General features: G+C 45.6%; 1 protein-coding gene across 1 annotated transcript in view; it reads right to left on the reverse strand.

Annotated features, from left to right (window-relative positions):
- Positions 1 to 110: 110 nt before the first annotated feature.
- Positions 111 to 18,631, reverse strand: part of lmtk2 (lemur tyrosine kinase 2) — a 50,942-nt gene continuing 32,421 nt past the window's right edge. Inside the window, 10 exon segments of the mRNA XM_065010460.1 lie at positions 111 to 2,484; positions 2,621 to 2,881; positions 3,156 to 3,287; positions 4,382 to 4,385; positions 5,020 to 7,187; positions 7,190 to 8,079; positions 8,319 to 8,468; positions 11,598 to 11,719; positions 12,490 to 12,574; positions 16,090 to 16,220. Coding sequence (XP_064866532.1) covers positions 2,456 to 2,484; positions 2,621 to 2,881; positions 3,156 to 3,287; positions 4,382 to 4,385; positions 5,020 to 7,187; positions 7,190 to 8,079; positions 8,319 to 8,468; positions 11,598 to 11,719; positions 12,490 to 12,574; positions 16,090 to 16,220 — 3,972 coding nt within the window. The 3' untranslated portion in view covers positions 111 to 2,455.

Consider the following 18,631-nt stretch of genomic DNA (forward strand, 5'->3'; position numbering starts at 1 on the left):
CTGTACAAACATTAAATGTTATGTAAAGATCTATTTAACATTTTGTTCTACCAAGATTGGCTAGTTGAGCACAATGTGTTACTCAACCATCAATCCTATCAGACAAGCTATAGAAGTAAATGTGCATTTATTTCCATATTCAACATTTCATTCAAATACACTAAGCATGATCATCAATATGAAGTAAAAATATTACAATTTGTAAAATTTACAGTTATGGACAGAATAGATTTTCCTGTTTGTCTTAAGCTGCTTCACAATAAGAGTTTTGATGTAATTTTAGGAAGTGTCTGGCGCTAATAGTGGAATAGTATTATGTACCTGCCGGAGTGGCAGCTTGTCAAAATGGGAAGCTGTTCTGACTGTTTACAATTCTACACTTACAACAACCACTGAAGTGTACCATCTACATTTTCAAATATCTTTAAAGCTGGTGGACCAAAACTTGCTTTTGGTCCATGAAAATATTTCAAACTGAAATTGAGCAACCAGAATTAGTGATTCCTACTAGATGGTAGTCAGAACAGCTTTCCCATTCAGACGAACTCCACAGCAATCAAAACGCTAGCAGGGTAGTCGCCGTTACATATCATTCTACTGTTACAGCAGATATGGACATTTTCTGAAATTACAATTCAATCTTGTGTAGCACCTTTAATTTAACCGTTGTCACTTACCGTGATATGTTACTCTTTAAATGACAAAATAACCTCATACCTAGGACTTGATTACATCATTCCCCATGTACAGACAAAATTAAACATTTATATACATCAGTACAGTTCATTAAGTTAGCCTTCTCAAATGTGCAAGATTAAGCAAATGTATATACTGTAGAATAAAACAGGATTTCCTTAAATAAAATACAGTTGAAGTTTAACTGAAAGAACACAGGCTGCTGGTAGTAGACGTTAACCTCGTCTAGAACACTGGAGGTGAGGAAAAGGTTTATGTATCTGAGGACTTAAATCAGGGGAAACCTTGACAGGTCACTAAACCAAGAGCTATACATGGTTTCATCTGTGTAGAACCCATTGAGTCTGGAAGAAGGGTTTGACCTACAGGAACAGAAAGCTCACCTTGCTGATCCAGCTAAATAATTGTTTATATACATGATACCGGAGACAGTCCGTGGAGTGGCGCCATGGCAACAATCCTTACCTTGGCTGTTTCACATGCAGTAGTTAGTGAGAATAACCCGTGTAGAATTGGTTTGACATAGTAAACCAAACAGAACAGGCATGTCTGTCTTGGTTGAGTTAATGTAAGATCCCTGTACAGTACCAGAGAAATGATCTGCATCCAATAGCACCCTATTCCCTTTAGGGTGCCGTGTGGGACAGTAACACATCCCTACTGGCTGCTCCTATTAAACTCAGACCCACAAAATGAATCAAAAGGTACTCATTGCACATTTGTTTCACAAAACATCAACAATTCAAACCAGCTTTTTACTCCTGTGTCTCCTAATGCAAACTCAGTCACTAGGCTTGTGTCAGGACAAAATGTATTGCCTTCTTAATCATGTGATTCCTGGAGTGAGGATATTTTTTTCAGTATGAAATAGGCACTACGATAAGACCCATTGATTGAAGAAATTGGACAAACCTTGAAGTCCCATACTGTTAATTCAAACCGTGACAATGTTCCCTTATCCAATTCTTCTACTGATGGTGTTTAACTGAATGAACTAATGCTGTCAGACCTGTTCCATAACACTAACATTCTCACTAGAACACTGACTGTTCCTATAGCAACCAAGCAGGGGCTCATGGACAATCACCAAAACTTGGTTCCTTAAATTCCTAATATACCTCTTCCAGTCTTGATCATCTCCAGTTGAAGTATACACACTTGATGAGTAGACCTGACAAATACATTTCCAAAAGGCAACTCCTGTAATAATCGTACAATGTAGCAAAGGTGCTAATGCGCAGTGTTACGCCCAAGGGCCTTGCTGTTTTAGTTCGCCTGATCCAAAGAGCTCATTATTCCTATTTGATTGCAGACACAGGGGCTGTGGTTCAATCAGGGCTTCAAAATAAAAGTATTTTTGGGGTGAAACAGAATCCCCTCAGGAGAGGACATTAACCAAACACTTGGAATGCGCTCGACAAGTCTCAAAGCAAACAAAGTTAGGTCAGTTTTGTCTGTTCTTCCTGCTGCATTGCACTGATGGGGGAGGGGGGAGAGAAGAGAACAAGGCCAAGAGGCTTTTGGTGGAAGGAAGGGGATTTTGTTGAGGGCGTTGTTGGCTGTTGGAGCCTCTGGCTCAGTCTGTTTCAAGTTCTCTTCATGGCCACCTCTTGGGGCGGGGGTGTAGTTCTGCCTGAGAAGAGAAGCATCCACGGCCTTCATAACACCGTGTCATCATCCGTCCGTCTTTAGCCTGCATGTTGAGCTCTCCTACATTCACCTGACGTTGTGGGGGGAAACGGTCCCTTCCACATGCACCTTAGTCTTTATCTCCTTCTTCACTGCTTCCTGAGGGAGGGGGGCATAAATACAGAGTTAGAGAGGGTAGATCATAGAGATCCTATTCAATTACTATGTACAAGTAGATAAAGCACATGCCTGTCTGTTTTCTGTAGTTTGTTTGTGTTTGTGCACTCCCACTTGCCTCCTTGTTCGGTGTCTGAGTCAGTGAGGTGTGTGAGGGAGAAGCTGGCGATGCTGGCCGGGGAGATGGAGAAGCGGGAGTAGTTGGAGCTGCTCCAGCTGGGCTCCGGGGTGCAGCCCCCGGGAGGGGGAGGGGAAAAGTAGTGCGAGGCCGTAGACGAAGGGGACATTGTCTTAGACACGGCCAGGTCCGAAGCTGCCTTGGAGAGGAACACCGAGGGCTCCGGGGACGAGAAGTCGTCATCCCATTCAAACCCACCGCCTGAGGGGAGAGAGACCTGTTTATAACCTTGATTTGGTACAATTAAGAGGCAATATGGAACATTTGCCACTGGAGGTACTCATGAGCCAAAAGAGCCCCCCCTAAATTGCCAAAAGAGCCCCCCCTAAATTACCAAAAGGTACAATTTTTTTTTAGCAAATGTTCAAACTATAAACATCTGCATTTGTATTACATTGTCAGGTAGGTTTCATGGAGCCCTTTAGGTTCTTCCTTGATTATGCTGATGGACGTTGGCTGTATCGTGATGACTTACCTTCTTCATCTGTGGAGCTCTCTGTGGAGTTGGTGAACCTATTCAGGTAGCTGGCCGTGGGCACAGGGCTGCTGAACTCTGACACCTGGCTGTTGGAACCTGACGAATGGTCTCCCAGCTCCTTGGTGGGGTCTCCTACAGATGGGGAGACCAATAAGTGCAATGGTTAAAGTACATTCTCATAACATTTAGACTAGGTCTAGATTGCACAGAGAGAACCTGTGAATGGTACAACAAAAAAAACGTCAATATCACATGACATTCAAGCCATTTCTAATGCATAGCCATAATATTTGTATCATTGTTGTTTTGATGTAGAGTGGGGAGAACAAGTATTTGATATACTGCCGATTTTGCTGAAAAAAGTCCAGAAAATCACATTGTATGATTTTTAAGTAATTCATTTGCATTTTATTGCATGACATAAGTATTTGATACATCAGAAAAGCAGAACTTAATATTTGGTACAGCAACCTTTGTTTGCAATTACAGAGATCATACGTTTCCTGTAGTTCTTGACCAAGTTTGCACACACTGCAGCAGGGATTTTGGCCCACTCCTCCATACAGACCTTCTCCAGATCCTTCAGGTTTTGGGGCTGTCGCTGGGCAATAGGGACTTTCAGCTCCCTCCAAAGATCTTCTATTGGGTTCAGGTCTGGAGACTGGCTAGGCCACTCCAGGACCTTGAGATGCTTCTTACAGAGCCACTCCTTAGTTGCTGTGTTTTGGGTCGTTGTCATGCTGGAAGACGCAGCCACAACCCATCTTCAATGCTCTTACTGAGGGAAGGAGGTTGTTGGCCAAGATCTCGTGATACATGGCCCCATCCATCCTCCCCTCAATACGGTGCAGTCATCCTGTCCCCTTTGCAGAAAAGCCTCCCCAAAGAATTATGTTTCCACCTCCATGCTTCACGGTTGGGACAGTGTTCTTGGGGTTGTACTCATCCTTATTCGTCCAACCACGGCGAGTAGAGTTTAAAAAGCTATATTTTTGTCTCATCAGACCACATGACCTTCTCCCATTCCTCCTCTGGATCATCCAGATGGTCATTGGCAAACTTCAGAAGGGCCTGGACATGTGCTGGCTTGAGCAGGGGGACCTTGCGTGCGCTGCAGGATTTTAATCCATGACGGCGTAGTGTGTTACTAATGGTTCTCTTTGAGACTGTGGTCCCAGCTCTCTTCAGGTCATTGACCAGGTCCTGCCGTGCTGATCCCTCACCTTCCTCATTATCATTGATGCCCCACGAGGTGAGATCTTGCATGGAGCCCCAGACCGAGGGTGATTGACCGTCATCTTGAACTTCTTCCATTTTCTAATAATTGCACCAACGCCTTCTCACCAAGCTGCTTGCCTATTGTCATGTAGCCCATCCCTGCCTTGTGCAGGTCTACAATTTTAGCCCTGATGTCCTAACACAGCTCTCTGGTCTTGGCCATTGTGGAGAGGTTGGAGTCTGTTTGATTGAGTGTGTGGACAGGTGTCTTTTATACAGGTAACGAGTTCAAACAGGTGCAGTTAATACAGGTAATGAGTGGAGAACAGGATGGATTCTTAAAGAAAAACTAACAGGTCTGTGAGAGACGGAATTCTTACTGGTTGGTAGGTGATCAAATACTTATGTCATGCAATAAAATGCAAATTAATCACTTAAAAATCATACAATGTGATTTTCTTGATTTTTGTTTTAGATTCAGTCTCTCACAGTTGAAGTGTACCTATGATAAAAATTACAGACCTAAGTAGGAAAACCTGCAAAATCAGCAGTGTATCAAATACTTGTTCTCCCCACTGTAAATGTTAGATACAAGTGAAACAATGTCTGTGTGCATGCAAAAGTTGACAAGTGGGTACTCTACCTGGTCGAAAAGGAAAACAGTGACATCGTCGAAGAACGACACAGCTCTACTGGCACTGTCTGAATCACTGCCCCCTGATGGCATGGAGGGTTTGGCACTGGGGGTGACCTTCAGCAGGCTCTTGAGGTTCCGTGCTCTACTGTCATCCGAGACTATAACGGGAACCGGGTGCACCGTGTCGTCCTCGCTGTCCTCGCTGGAGCTGTGCAGCCGGTACGCCCGCATGTCATCATCTGAGTCATCGCTGTTATCGTCCTCTTCGTCTGCCTCCCCTCCGTCCTCCTGCCCATCAGAGCCGTCCCGCCTGCCCAGGTACCTCCCCTCCATGTCGGGCTCCTTCAACTTGGGGGTGATCTCGCTGGCGTAGGTCCTGGTTAGCTTAGCGTGTACCGGTATGTTCTCAGGAAAAGGTTTTGCTGAGGTAGCAACAGCAGGCAATGGAGGCTTTTCCAGGTCCTCGGAAGTTCCGCTGGACTCTGAGTGACTGTGAGTCCTGAAGTCAGGGAAGACCTCCAGTGTCCCGGTTTCGTCCACACTGCCGTCAATGGACACAGGTGAAGTCTTCTCCCAGTCCTCCTCTGTGGTGAGGATCAGCACAGGGAGACTTGTCCCTTCCAGGGGCTGAGGCTCGGTCTTCTCCACTCCGATATCAACCAGAGCTTCTCGAGCAATGGGAGACTGTGACCCAGCAGAAGATTCTACATGCTCCACCTCTGTGACTTCAGGAAGAACAGATGGACCTCCAGAAACACAGCCACTGATGTCCACAGTTGGCGAGATGGCTTCTTCAAACTTCTTCTCGGGCTCGGACTCGTTGTCAGAGAAGTAAGCAGAGTCTCTGTAGTTGCTTCCCATGAAAGATTCCTCGCCAGGGGCGATGGACTCTGCCTGCTGGTCCTCACCGTCCTGAGTCTCCACCTCCGAGACAATGATTTCAGGGGGAACCAGCATGGTAGCCGCTGCTGGCTCCTCCTCCTCCTCTTCCTCGGCCAAACTCAGACCGTTTTCCTCTGAGAAGTGGTCTTTGATGATGGGCTGAGAGTTCCACTCTGGAGACTCCAGGTTCTCTGTCTCGTAGCCGCTGTCGGCTGTTTTGTACGGGGGCTGGAGCTTGTGAGGGGCTGCCGGGGTGTTTAGCTCTTCGACAGACTCCTCCAGCATGTGGCTGTTGTCCAGGGAGTCTGGTGTCTCGGCTGAGTTCTCCACAGTGGGCAGAGTGGTGGAAACACTGTCCTCCAGTAGGCTGTCCTGGCTGATCTGGTCCATGGAAGGACCAGAGACCAGCAGAGAGGACCTGTCGTGCTCGTTGTCATGTTCATGCTCAGAGAGGACGGTGTCCATTTCGGCCTCTGTATCATCTTCAACCAGGTCGCTCAGCAGATCATCACTGGTAAAGCCTTCACTGGTCAGGCCATTGTCAACAGCAATCTCACTGACATAGACTAGGGGAGAGCTTAGCGGGTCGTCTGTTGGCTCTTTGATTCCTATGGATTCAACACAGTCATCCTCTGAGGCTCTGAGGCGGTCTTCAAGGCTGGGGTTTTTGGCATCCATACACAGGGGGTCTGTAGTGGCACTTTCAGAGAGGAGTGTGGGAGACTGGTGGATATTTGCTGAACTAATAACAGGGACCTCAGCCCTCTCAGAGGTAAAGTCAAAAGCAGAGTCCATCATATTAGAGGACTGCTGCAGCAGTTCTCTAATTGGCAGCTGGTTGCTACAGATGTCCTCTGTTACCAGTGTATTTGAAGGCACCAGTGTTTTAGGGTCTGCTAGAGGTTGCAGGAAATCCACAAAACTGGGACTCATAAAGTCAAAAAGTTCCTCCTCTGCTGGGGACATGTTGCTCTCCACAGGTTTTATGGGGATCTCTGCTACGTTTATGCCATCTATGGTCTCATCATCATCCCAAGAGTTCATTCTGAAACTGTGCTCGGGGATGTGGGTCAGACCAGGTTGGAGGAGGTCCAGTTGTTGACTCCCACTACTTTTCCCTGATAAACCAGAGCCCTCCTTCATCAGGCTCTTCTCTTTGAGGAACATGAAGTTGTCCGCTAGTTTCTCAGTGTTCAGTAGCCTCATCACATCCGGGGTTCGCTCCCCCTCTGCCTCCTCTAAAGAGTCCTGGAGGATGACCTCTGAATGGCGCTCCCCTAAAAATAATTCCGAAAGCACTTTTCTGTTCCCTGGGCCTGCCCCTCTACAGACTCCACTCTCTGGAAACCATTTCCGTTGAGTTCTGGAAGCTCCATGAAGCCCCTGTTCCAGGAATGGGAGTCCTGTCTGGAGTCTCCTTCGCTGAAGATGTTGGTGTGGAAGGGGCTGTCATGCTCACTGGACGACCAGATGTGGCTGTCCTGGAGGTACGAGTCCTTAGAGTCTATGCTGTGGTGGAAGAAGTCTGCATCGGTGCTGGACTCATCCAAGCGGACGTCTTGGAGGGTGACAAATTTCTGCCTGTCTGAAACTGTGTCTACCGCCGGACCCCTGTTCTCCTCCACGGTGCTCTCCCCCTGCTCCTCCAACTGGATGTAGTACTCATTTCCATTGGCTGGTTTGTGAGCGTCAAACACGGGAAGGATCCCGGGGATTGCCGAATGGGTGTTCCTGCTGTCGGAGCCCCCCGTCCTGGGGGCTGCGGGGTCTGGAAAGTGGGCCTGAATGTCCTCGCTGGGCACGGGGAAGAACATGCTGTGATAGTTGAGCGTGGTGTCCATGGCCGAGCGTCCATGGCCACTGCTGCTGTCGTAATGGTCGTGCTTGGCCGCTTCCCACACGTACTCGAAGCTCAGGCCACGGCTGGTCTCAGTGACGGTGAGCACCTCGTCCACCTCGGCCCGCAGGGCGTCATCTGCGAACTGCTCCAGAATGGGGTAGGAGGAGTGGCTGACGGTGGTCTGGCGTGTGACAGGGTTGGGTTTGAGGGAGTCCCAGCGCTGCTGGAAGTCGCCCTCCACATCCTTCTGGCCCTGCATACGCAGGTAGGTGAGCAGCCGGTGGATCTCCTCGGCCGTGGCCCGCTTGTCTGGAGTCAGCCAGCAGAACTGTAGCACCTCATACCTGCACAGGAGAGAGAGTTGAGGTATTATCTTTATGGCATGAGCCGAGGCTTTTTAATTACAGTTTGACTTCATAGCAGAACATATTGTTTCAATGTCAAGTATGCAATTCATACACTTCTCTTTATGGTAAAGTATTTAAGTTTTGTAACAAATCAGGAGACACTCCATATATAACATGTAGTCCAGCTAGAATCAGTTGGTGTCATGTGTAGTATGATTGGAGAGAGCGGGACTGACCATCTGTCGGAGTAGGGCAGCTCCAGCTGTGGTTTCAACAGTTTGATCTGCTGTTCCCTGATGACGTGGTTCAGGACCTCACGGTCAGACAGGTGAGGGTAGGGCTGGGCAGCGTTCTCAAACAGCTCCCACAGAGTCACCCCCAAGGCCCTGCAAACACAGGGATCAGAGAAACACTTATGACTGGTGGAGGGATAATTACAACTCACAACCTAAATCAAATCAACCTACTGTACCCATGTGCATGGTGGCAACATGGGTCTGTGATTAAATGCTCAATGAGATGGGGGGGTGTATTTTCATATTGCAGCGTAATAACCATATTCACATCACAATTAATAATGTTCTTAATAAAAATAATCAAAAACAGGTCCCAAAACACAAATATTCCTCGAAGTGAAAGATTACACCGAGTTGCCCCCCACGTTTTATACTCACAACAGCCTCAATTTGTCGGGGCATGGATTTGACAAGTTATCAAAAGCGTTCCACAGTAATGCTGGCCCATGTTGGTTGCATGTCCTTTGGGTGGTAGACCATTCATTATACCCTGATTCTACCGCTTGGCTGTCAAAGTTGGACATGACATTTTTACATCTGAGCTCCTAGAGTGTGCGGCTCTCCTTTATTGTTTTGGTGTTCCACTCCGCTAGCCAGGTGTGCGTTTCTTTCGCCTCTCGACCATTCTTGATACACACAGGAAACTGTTGTGTGTGAAAAACCCAGCAGCATTGCAGTTCTTGAAACAAACCAGTGCGCCTGTCACCTACTACCATACCCTGTTCAAAGGCACTTAAATATTTTGCCTTGCCCATTCACCCTCTGAATGCCACACACAATGTCTAATTTGTCTCAAGACGTAGAAATCCTTATTTAACCTGTCTTCCCTTCATCTACACTGATTGAAGTGGACTTAACAGGTGACATCAATAAGGGATCATATCTTTCACCTGGTCAGTCTCATGGAAAGAGCAGGTGATCTTAATGTTTTGTATAGTCAGTGCATGGGTCAATCCACGACTAGAGTTCCTTTTGCGTCTATTCAAAAATGTCCAAGTTATCATTTTAAAGCCCTAGTTGTTTTCTGAGGATTCATATTTATTTCACGTGATTCATTTACGTTTGTCATTCATTTTAAGGTGAACCCTGTTATGTGAACTGAACTCTCGTTTTAATATGGTGAAACTATTCCTTTGAAAATATTTTTTCTAAACAAATAGTCAAATCCTAGCGTAAAAGCAGGTGAGCTGGTGCTACTCTTTTTGCCCATTATCTGGTGTTTTGTGGTGGAAAACATCAACCCTGTCACCCATAGATATGCTAGACAATTTCAATGTTTTTGTGAAGCTTGCATTCAATTCCCACTCAGTGTTGCACACAAGCTTCCACCCCCCGGTCACAAGGGGATTTATGGTCAATTAAAGATCAAACAGTCCACCCTGCTACTTAATGTTTTTGTTTAACCTCTATAATAGACCAGGCATTCACAGCTTCCATTTTTAAATGTATTTTGTCCTATTTTCCTGTTAAATAAATATTACAGATGCATTTTTTTTCTCTCAAGTGGGCTTAATGAGTACAGTGGCAGACAAATCACTCCTTCTATACAATGGAAATAATTACATATTGTTCAATATGATCAATACTAACTTTGCATAATATTGTAGTCTATAGTGTATATTTATAACCCAAACCATTGGTTTCCAGATATATTAAGAGTAGATGTTACTATTCTGTTTCATCATAAATCACTGTGGTTCCTATTAAGCCGGTTTGCATTGAAACACATGGGGATAGTGAGCTTACATTCCTAATATTCAATTAACATGTGGCTTTTGTTCAGATTACAGCATCTAACCATGGTGCCTTTATCAAGATTAGAAACAATTAAACCTCTGTACTCTCTCCAAGACATTTGATGCAGAGAGAGAAGAATAAGATCAGGGTTGAGGGAAATCAGGCCTACAAGTAGTGGACAAAAAGGACAACATAAGAGGGACAAGATGATGACTTTTGGGTGGGGGCATATTGTTGACCTTCATTCATCCAGGTCATTCCGTGTTTTGGTCCACCAGCTGTCCCTTTGTAATACAACAGTAGAAAGGTAGATTTGAAACCGTCTTCAGACAAACAAGTTGAACTAATTAACAAGAATAGCAGTACAGGAAATGTGAATCAGTTTTCAGATAAACCATTGCTCTTTGTGCATGGATTCTTATCCACAGAGGACCAGTGTGTGTGCAGGTTATTGTTCTAACAGAGTATTAACTCCTGATTCAACTCTATGATTAGTTTATTAGTTGAATCAGCTGTGTACGGGTGGTTGGCAAGAACAAAAACTTAGTCCACATTGAGCTCTGTTGATACGACTGGACACCCTCCTGATGAATAGTAATGATCAGTTTATTTTAATAACTTTAGGGGGGATTAATATAATACAATTTTACATAAGAAATGTCAGTTTTGAATATTTGGAAATGAATTAAAATTGATAATTTAAGAGGTGGGCTTATAATGGTACATTCAGTAGCCATTAAGCCCAGTCCAAACATAAAAATTAGGAATGTATATTTCATTGTATCTCCACTTTTCCTATGAAGATTAGGGCAGTATATGTTAGAAATGTCTAAACTTAGATGTTGATGGGCTTAATATGTACACTTATCCTACACTACCCAAAATGCACTATTGGTGGAATGACCCATATTCTGTGAACTAAACATATCCTTATTTAGGGGTATATGTGGTGCTGCAACGAGAGCCTCCTTATGCAACGTTGTGATTTACAGCTGTGACACGGACTGGCACGGGGCCATGAGGTCATAAGGGAGGGGCCAGGAGGGATAGGTTCCAGTGTTGCCGTGCTGCCGAGTGAGAGTGCAGGGTCAGCGTCTTCTTCCCTTTAGAAGTCAGCTAGACTGAGTGCCTGCTAAGATTTACACTCTCAGAGAGGCGCTATCTGGACAGAAGAATCAGAGATAGTCTATCATCTTCAAATGAGACCCTGACCTACTGCTCAGCAACAGCACAACAGGACACAGGTTGACTCACTGTGTTAATGAGTTTATTTTATTCAACACAGTGAAGCACAATGCCCAGGAGGCTGCTGAGGGGAGGATGGCTCATAATAATGTCTGGAATGGAATCAACTACACAGACACCATGTGTTTGAGGCCATTAAATGTATTCTGTTCCAGCCATTACTATGAGCCTGTCCTCCCCATTGAAGGTGTCACCTACCGCCTGTAAATTGCACAGTGACCAGGTGGAGGTACCTACCACACATTGCCAGGCTTGGTCTGGTCCAGAGTGATAACGCCCCCATGGCGCTCCCCCACCAGCTCCGGGGCCATCCAGCGCAGGGGCGCCGACTCGTCGTCCTCTGTGATGATGTAATCCTCCTGTGACATGAGAGGGAAAGAGTCAAGCATGGGGCATCCATGTAATTACATGCAGAACACATAAGTGTAATTTAATAGGATGTCTATCTCAGAATAGTTCTACAAACAACCAGTAGGCTCACATTCACCTTTTTTCCCCATTCAATTCAGTGATGTGTTTTGCCAAGGCTTCTTTCGAAGAAGCATTTGGATGTTTGGTAGCCTTTCCTTCAGTTCTAACCCACATGACTGTACTTTGAGTTGTTTTCAGAGTTCCTAGTAAGTACTTAATCAAGCTCATAAATACAGCCAGAACACCTCTGGCCACACTTGTTGACCGTGCTAAATAGAGAGCTCAACATTATTTGAGGAATGCAGCGGGCGGAGCTAGCCTTATCGACAGTCAGGCCAGGGACAAACGCAGTAGGGAGTTACACTTTGGTAAAACAGAGTTCTGCCAGACTGGGCTCAAAGGCTGTATATAAACCCCCTACTGGAAAGCACTTACCCTCCCCTTAATAAACCACTTTTACACTATTGTGTTGACTACACGGACTAGGCCTTATACTACTGTACAGTAGTGGCTTTGACATCCTTTGAAACTTGGTGGATGTGTAAGCTCTCTGTTCAGCTGGGCTCAGCATTGTGAAAAGGGTTATAGGTTAATGAACCTAAACTGAAACTATTGTAACAGCACACATACAGATGCCACTTCCTTCTGTCACCTGAAAGTAAAACAAAATCCCCCTGATTCCATTTGAAGGAAAACAGGATGGAAAATTCCCTGGTACCTTGTATCTGTAGGGGCCGATGCCATAGTCTCCCACTTTGACCGTCAGGTCTGCAGTCAGATAGCAGTTCCTCAGGGCTAAGTCACTGAGAAAGGAGAGGGAAACCGATTAAAGAAGATTCAAAAGCATGAGGATTTACAGAGTTTATTGTGTGTTCAATATGGTCTGGTGTTGGTCATAGAACGGTGAATGGATCACAGGGCTGCAAATAATAGGCAGTTGGTCCAGTTGTTCTGGTGCCAAGCCACAGGCCCAGTTGAGTCTACCAGCACTACATCCAACAAATAGCTCTCATTTGTTCCCTCTGAACTAGGGTTGGGCGATACTTGGGGAGAACTCTTCTACGACACGCTACACCAAATATCGCGATATCTGACATAATCGTTTTGTGTCGTTAATGACTAAAATCACTCCAGACTGTGCAATTTGTGCTTATTTACAATATTAGTCACATTCTCATTCAATAATATTTGTGTGGCGAAGAAAGACTTAATTCATTTAGACTTTCTTTTCAACATATTGCACAGACTAACTGATTAAACTGCACAGTTTAGATTTGTAAAGTTCAAATTAAATATAGTCTTGCGTATCACAATATATCATCAATGTCATCATATATCGGCCCAACCCAAGTTTGAACACAAGTAAGCGGTTTGGGATAAACACTGCAGTTCACACAACTGTAGTCTCTGAAGAGAAAACAATACTCTGAACCTTATCTTGTTCATCAATCATTTGGGAAAAAGATGGAACTCCGTGCTGCTGCAAGAGACATTTAGATTGGCTCTGTGCTGCTCTCATGTGATCATGCAATGGAAATAAATAATTGAAAGGGTGGAATATACAGTCAGTTGCCAGTTTATTAGGTACACCCATCGAGTACCGGGTCGGACCTCCCTGTAGCCATGAAGGGATGTACCTGGTCAGCAACAATGTTGAGATACGCTGTGGTATTCAAATGTTGCTCAATTGGTATTCAGGGACCTAATGTGTGTCAGGAAACATTCCCCACACCATTACACCACCAGCCTGTGCCAGGATGGGGCCAAGGACTCATGCTGCTTATGCCAAATCCAGGATTCGTTAGACCAGGCATTGTTTTTCCATTCCTCAAATTGTCCAGTCTTGGTGGTTTAGTGTTTACGAGACTCTTCTTGTTTTTAGCTGATAGGAGTGGAACTCGGTGTGGTCATCTGCTGCAATAGCCCATCCATGACAAGGACTGACGAGTGGTACATTCCAAGATGCCGCTCTGCACATCACTGTTGTACTGCGCCGTTATTTGCCTGTTTGTGGCCCGCCTGTTAGCTTGCACGCCTCTTGCCATTCTCCTTCGACCCCTCTCATCAACTAGCTGTTTCACCCACAGGACTGCATGGTTGTTTTGGTCACACCTTTCTCGTAAACCGTAGACACTGTCGTGCATGAAAAGCCCAGGAGACCAACTGTTTCTGAGGTACTGGAACCGACACGGCTGGCACCGACGATCTTACCATGCTCAAAGTCACTTAGAATAGGCGAAACTAGTGACCTAACATTTAATTGAACAGTAACTGAATGCCTTGATGCCGGTCTGCCTGCTTTATATAGCAAGCCACGGCCAGTATTTTTGGGGTGGTGTACCTAATAAACAGTCCACAGTATATTTTCATGCCTTAAATACACTGTACAGGCCTATGACAAGATGACATAATATCCCAGTGACAAATTTTGAATAATTACATTTTCCTCACCCTAATATGATTAAATGCCATGTCTCAGGTGATTAAGGACCCCTTCAACCTGACTCTAAATCCAACCACCACAGACCCAGGTCAGGGCAGGGCCAGACAAAGACTGGACTCTTCAGTGGCTTTAGACCCAAACACATTTGGACTTATAGCTTGCATCACTAGAGGAAACCTCATCCAGTTGCTTCTGTTCCGCCCCTAGTAACAAAATCACTGATGCTGGAGCTTTTCCCCACTCACTCATACAGCACCAGGATATTGTTCCCAGGGAAGAACACTCACAGGTGGGCAGAGTGGCAGTGAGGCAGGGTGGACAGGAGAGGGCGATAATGGGGGACAGGGCTGTCTGAGTGGACAGATGGTATCTCATTCAGACTGGGACCCTCATGGAGGGAGAGGCTCTGGTTTCCACCAGGCCCAAGAAACATTTCACCACCAACCCGTTCCAAGCGCGTCTCTTTTACCCCGTCTATCCGTGGACATCGCTGACACTAGTGGTCTGTGCTCGTACACCCCGAGAGCTACTGTCAGGCCCACTGAAACATCGGCAAGATAAATTGAGAGATATTTTAAACCTCTTCTGTCCTGGATGTTCCCTGCTGTTGGCGAACACAGTGCATTACAGTACTACTGGAAGATCAGGGAGAGAGAATCAGATTCAAAGTCGTATCCCTACAAGGCAAATGGCATGGGGGCAGTTTGGTGCAGACACATCAGCAGATTCTTAACCTCTGACAGAAAATCCATATAGTTCAGAGATCTAGCGAGTTAAAAACAAAGACCTTACAACAACAAAAAAGGAGATCAACTGATTTTGCTCATTTTTTTCAAGTCAAGTGAAACTATCATTTGCGTAAAATTACCAAATTAATGAATGTCACACTGGTCGAAAAACTGGGGAACACAGTTCCCTCTCCTCTACTGCCCCATATGCTATTTCTCCCCAGGGTTGTTATGTAATGTCAGTCAGAGTGGTTCTCCTGGACCGCCATCTTATTGCTGTGGCCACCCCATCACAATAACATGCTGGGCTCAGACCACAGACCCTAAGCCTTGGCTATAGTTTCAGTTCACACCACTGCCACCGTCCCAGAAGGCTTTGTGGCACCGTGCTAGCCACAGCCCTGTGTCGGGTACTTTGTGGGCGGGGCATCACACCTTGGTAGTAAATCAACTTTGCAACCCAACCAAAAGAAAAGCGGTGCACTATTTTTTATTACGACTGTCATTACGACCCTGTTAACGGTGGAATCTCGTACTTGGGCTCCTTTTGAGTTGTAACACAGGATAATAAATGGCCAACATGAGGCTATCCATTTACACACAAACAGCAGAATCATCATATCCCTCTGACAGGCTGATAGTTGACACTGTGGCAATGCGTGGGAGCTGGGTAATTGGAGCCCTTTGGGTTTATTCTGAGCATGCAAAACAGAGCATGTGGATGGGCTGAGCGGAGCCTACATGTCCTGCACTGCCGGGTAAAACGTTCAACCAAACAGGCCCTTGCAGCACTCTCCTTTTTGGATAGGCCCAGTGTCCCTGTTTAGGATCAGTGTTGGCTTGGGAGTAGGGGTACGTATCCATAAGAGAAAGTTGCCATGAGGGAGGCCAAAACCACATATTTCATTTGATAGAGAAAGACACATTAATATCACATGTCTGATACTATCGTAACTCAACATTTTTAAGTTGGAAGATGTAAAAACAGACAGTACTACGCAAAATGTTTGATGAAGTCTTAATTCCTTGAAACACGACTCTCGTTTGACATCTGAAGGCTGTGCCCTTAGCTAAGGCTGTGCCCTTAGCTAAAGCCGTGTCTAGTTGTGACTGACTGGTGTAAACGGAGCCAGAGCAGAAGTGCTACCTGTGCAGGAAGTTGTGTTTGTGGAGGTGGGTGACACCAGCAGCGATTTCACAGGCCATCTTCTGCAGCTGCAGCAGCTCAGCATTTCGGAACATCCAATCCTGCTGAGACAGGTAGCTCCGGAGGTCCCCCTGAAATGGAGACACATGCACAAGATAACACCTGTGTACTAGTTTCAATGCCAAAACAGCATTTGCTTAGTCCTTATTTTAATATAAAACGGCACACAGAAACATCACAACTTGAACCTCCTGTAATATGGACTTGAGTGACTATCTGAAGGTGCATTGTAAGCAGTCATCCACACAGGGGCAGTAGACTCCCTCCAACTGCATAGCTCTCTCCAGCCCAGCAGGGTTTTACTGCTGATGGGGGAGTAGAACCAAATAAGGGCCCAGCTGTTTAATACGCCTAGGTCTATATGCTGTGTCATGGCAATTTTAAAATACAAAATCCGTCCAGTGGGGTGGATCGACTCTTGCCGAATGGCAGGGTCACATTTCTGGGCACACGGTCAAAAGCTCCGTTTGGGAGAGGAGGTGAACGGGGCAGGCCAGGGGTGTGTGAGAATAACGAGTCCCACAGTCTGGGGAAATAGGTTGAGGGTGGCAAAATTAATTCCCACCCCTCAGATGTTGGGGAGGGCAGCTGAGGCTGATGCCAGAATGTAACTAACCACCAACCCACCAGAGACCTCTGATTGTAGTGGTACAAACCGTCACTATGTGGGTTAGGCCGAGGTGGCATGAGTACAAGGCATTCATCTGTCAGTTTAGATCAGTAACGTTGGGATAATGAGTCTGAGTTGATGGATTCACTGACAAGGCTCCTCCTGAGGTAATAGGGGCTTGCCTCGTACTATTGTGTCAACAGTGGCTGTGGTTCACACCCTGCAGGCAACTCAAAGCTCTGAGAACTGCCATGAAAGGCTTGCATTCTCACCTACATCTCTCAACATAGTGCAGCCTCCTTTTAAAGGACAAAACCTTCACAACACATTGGTAAGACTTTTACCATTAAAATAAAAAAGTGTTGTGAAAAACAAACGACGGAAAGAACATTGAGCAAAGACCACAATAGACAAAGCCACACCCTTATTTTGACGCTGCGCCACTAATCCAGGATGGAATTTCACTGAAGGGGGCATTATAATGTATCATTTCAAAGGACTTTAGCTACACACACCCTCTGCTACTTTGTCATTTATCCTACAAATACGAGGAACAGTAGAGGCCCCAATATGGATATGGAGCCCTGTGGAACACCACATGATATCCCTCTAGCCCCCAGGCGGTCCTTCACCAGGATCCATTCTGATCGGTCCCTTATACAAAGCCAGTCAGATCAACTGGGTCCTTGACAAGGATAGGATCTACTCCAATAAGGTCCTTCTATATACAGCCAGTCAGTGAAAAGGGCTGCAGGACCAGGTATGTATGGGGATCAGATCCACCACGGTGGGGGAGCTCTGGAGAAGGTGACCGCTGTGTCACCCGGCGCTAAGAGGACTCCTGTGGAATGTGGTAGTGAAAACACAGCCACTCTGCGGGGTCATACAATATACAGGCAGCTTTCGGTAAAACTGTCAATCCACACGACTCAAGGTAATGGATCAGCCGTGTTTACTCAGAGCTCTCTGTGCCCTGACTGACTACAAGCAGCTTAGACCAGACTACTGACGGAACCACCATAACTCTTGTTATTGTCTTGCTGGAAGATCCACTTGCGGCCAAGTTTCAGCCTCCTGGCAGAGGCAACCAGGTTTTTGACAAATATATCCTGGTACTGGGTAAAGTTCATGATGCCGTGTTGACCTTAACAAGGGCCCCCAGGAACAGTGGAAGAAAAATTTCCCCAAAACATTAACGTCCACCATCATAATTTACAGTAGGCAGTGTTTCCGCTGCAACCATTTAGCTGTGGCACTGCAAAGTCATTGCCGCTACACTAAAAATATATAGCATCTTTCTGCCAAGGCGCACTTTGAAGATGCTATAACAGTCCACATTTACTTTTTCTCTGCAAATACAATGACTAATGACTAGAAAATCCAGACAGCCCCACAGTAGAATATTTGATATATTTACCTAGTCTGCTTGTTGTTGTGTGTTTTTTGCTAGATAAATGTTCCTCTCATGGTGCATTCAAGTTGACAGTGTTATAGGAAGGACAAGCAGCCAATTCTTAATGCAACAGCAGTTTTAATGCCATTTGTTTAAAAGAGCTTTCCATTCCTACTTTTTATCTTCAAAATGTGTAAACTGCACCATTGTAAACCCAGAGTTTTAGCAGTGGCATGGTTAAGAACATTAGCATGCCACAATTCACTGTGAGTGCATAGGGGAGTGTGGGGCAGAATGTAACACAGGTCAATGGGAAGGAAACTTGGGGTAAAACACAGCCCCACTGGAATATCTTTTTTGGGAGTGACTCAAAATTGTGATGTGACCGATTACATTTGTTGCTGAGCAAGACTAGTGGCCACCAGGGATAGTGTTGGGGGGGTAAATGGTGACATGACGTGGTTTCTGTAAGAAGTGCA

This window comes from Oncorhynchus nerka, linkage group LG26 (assembly GCF_034236695.1).
Source record: "Oncorhynchus nerka isolate Pitt River linkage group LG26, Oner_Uvic_2.0, whole genome shotgun sequence".
NCBI classification, from domain to species: domain Eukaryota; kingdom Metazoa; phylum Chordata; class Actinopteri; order Salmoniformes; family Salmonidae; genus Oncorhynchus; species Oncorhynchus nerka.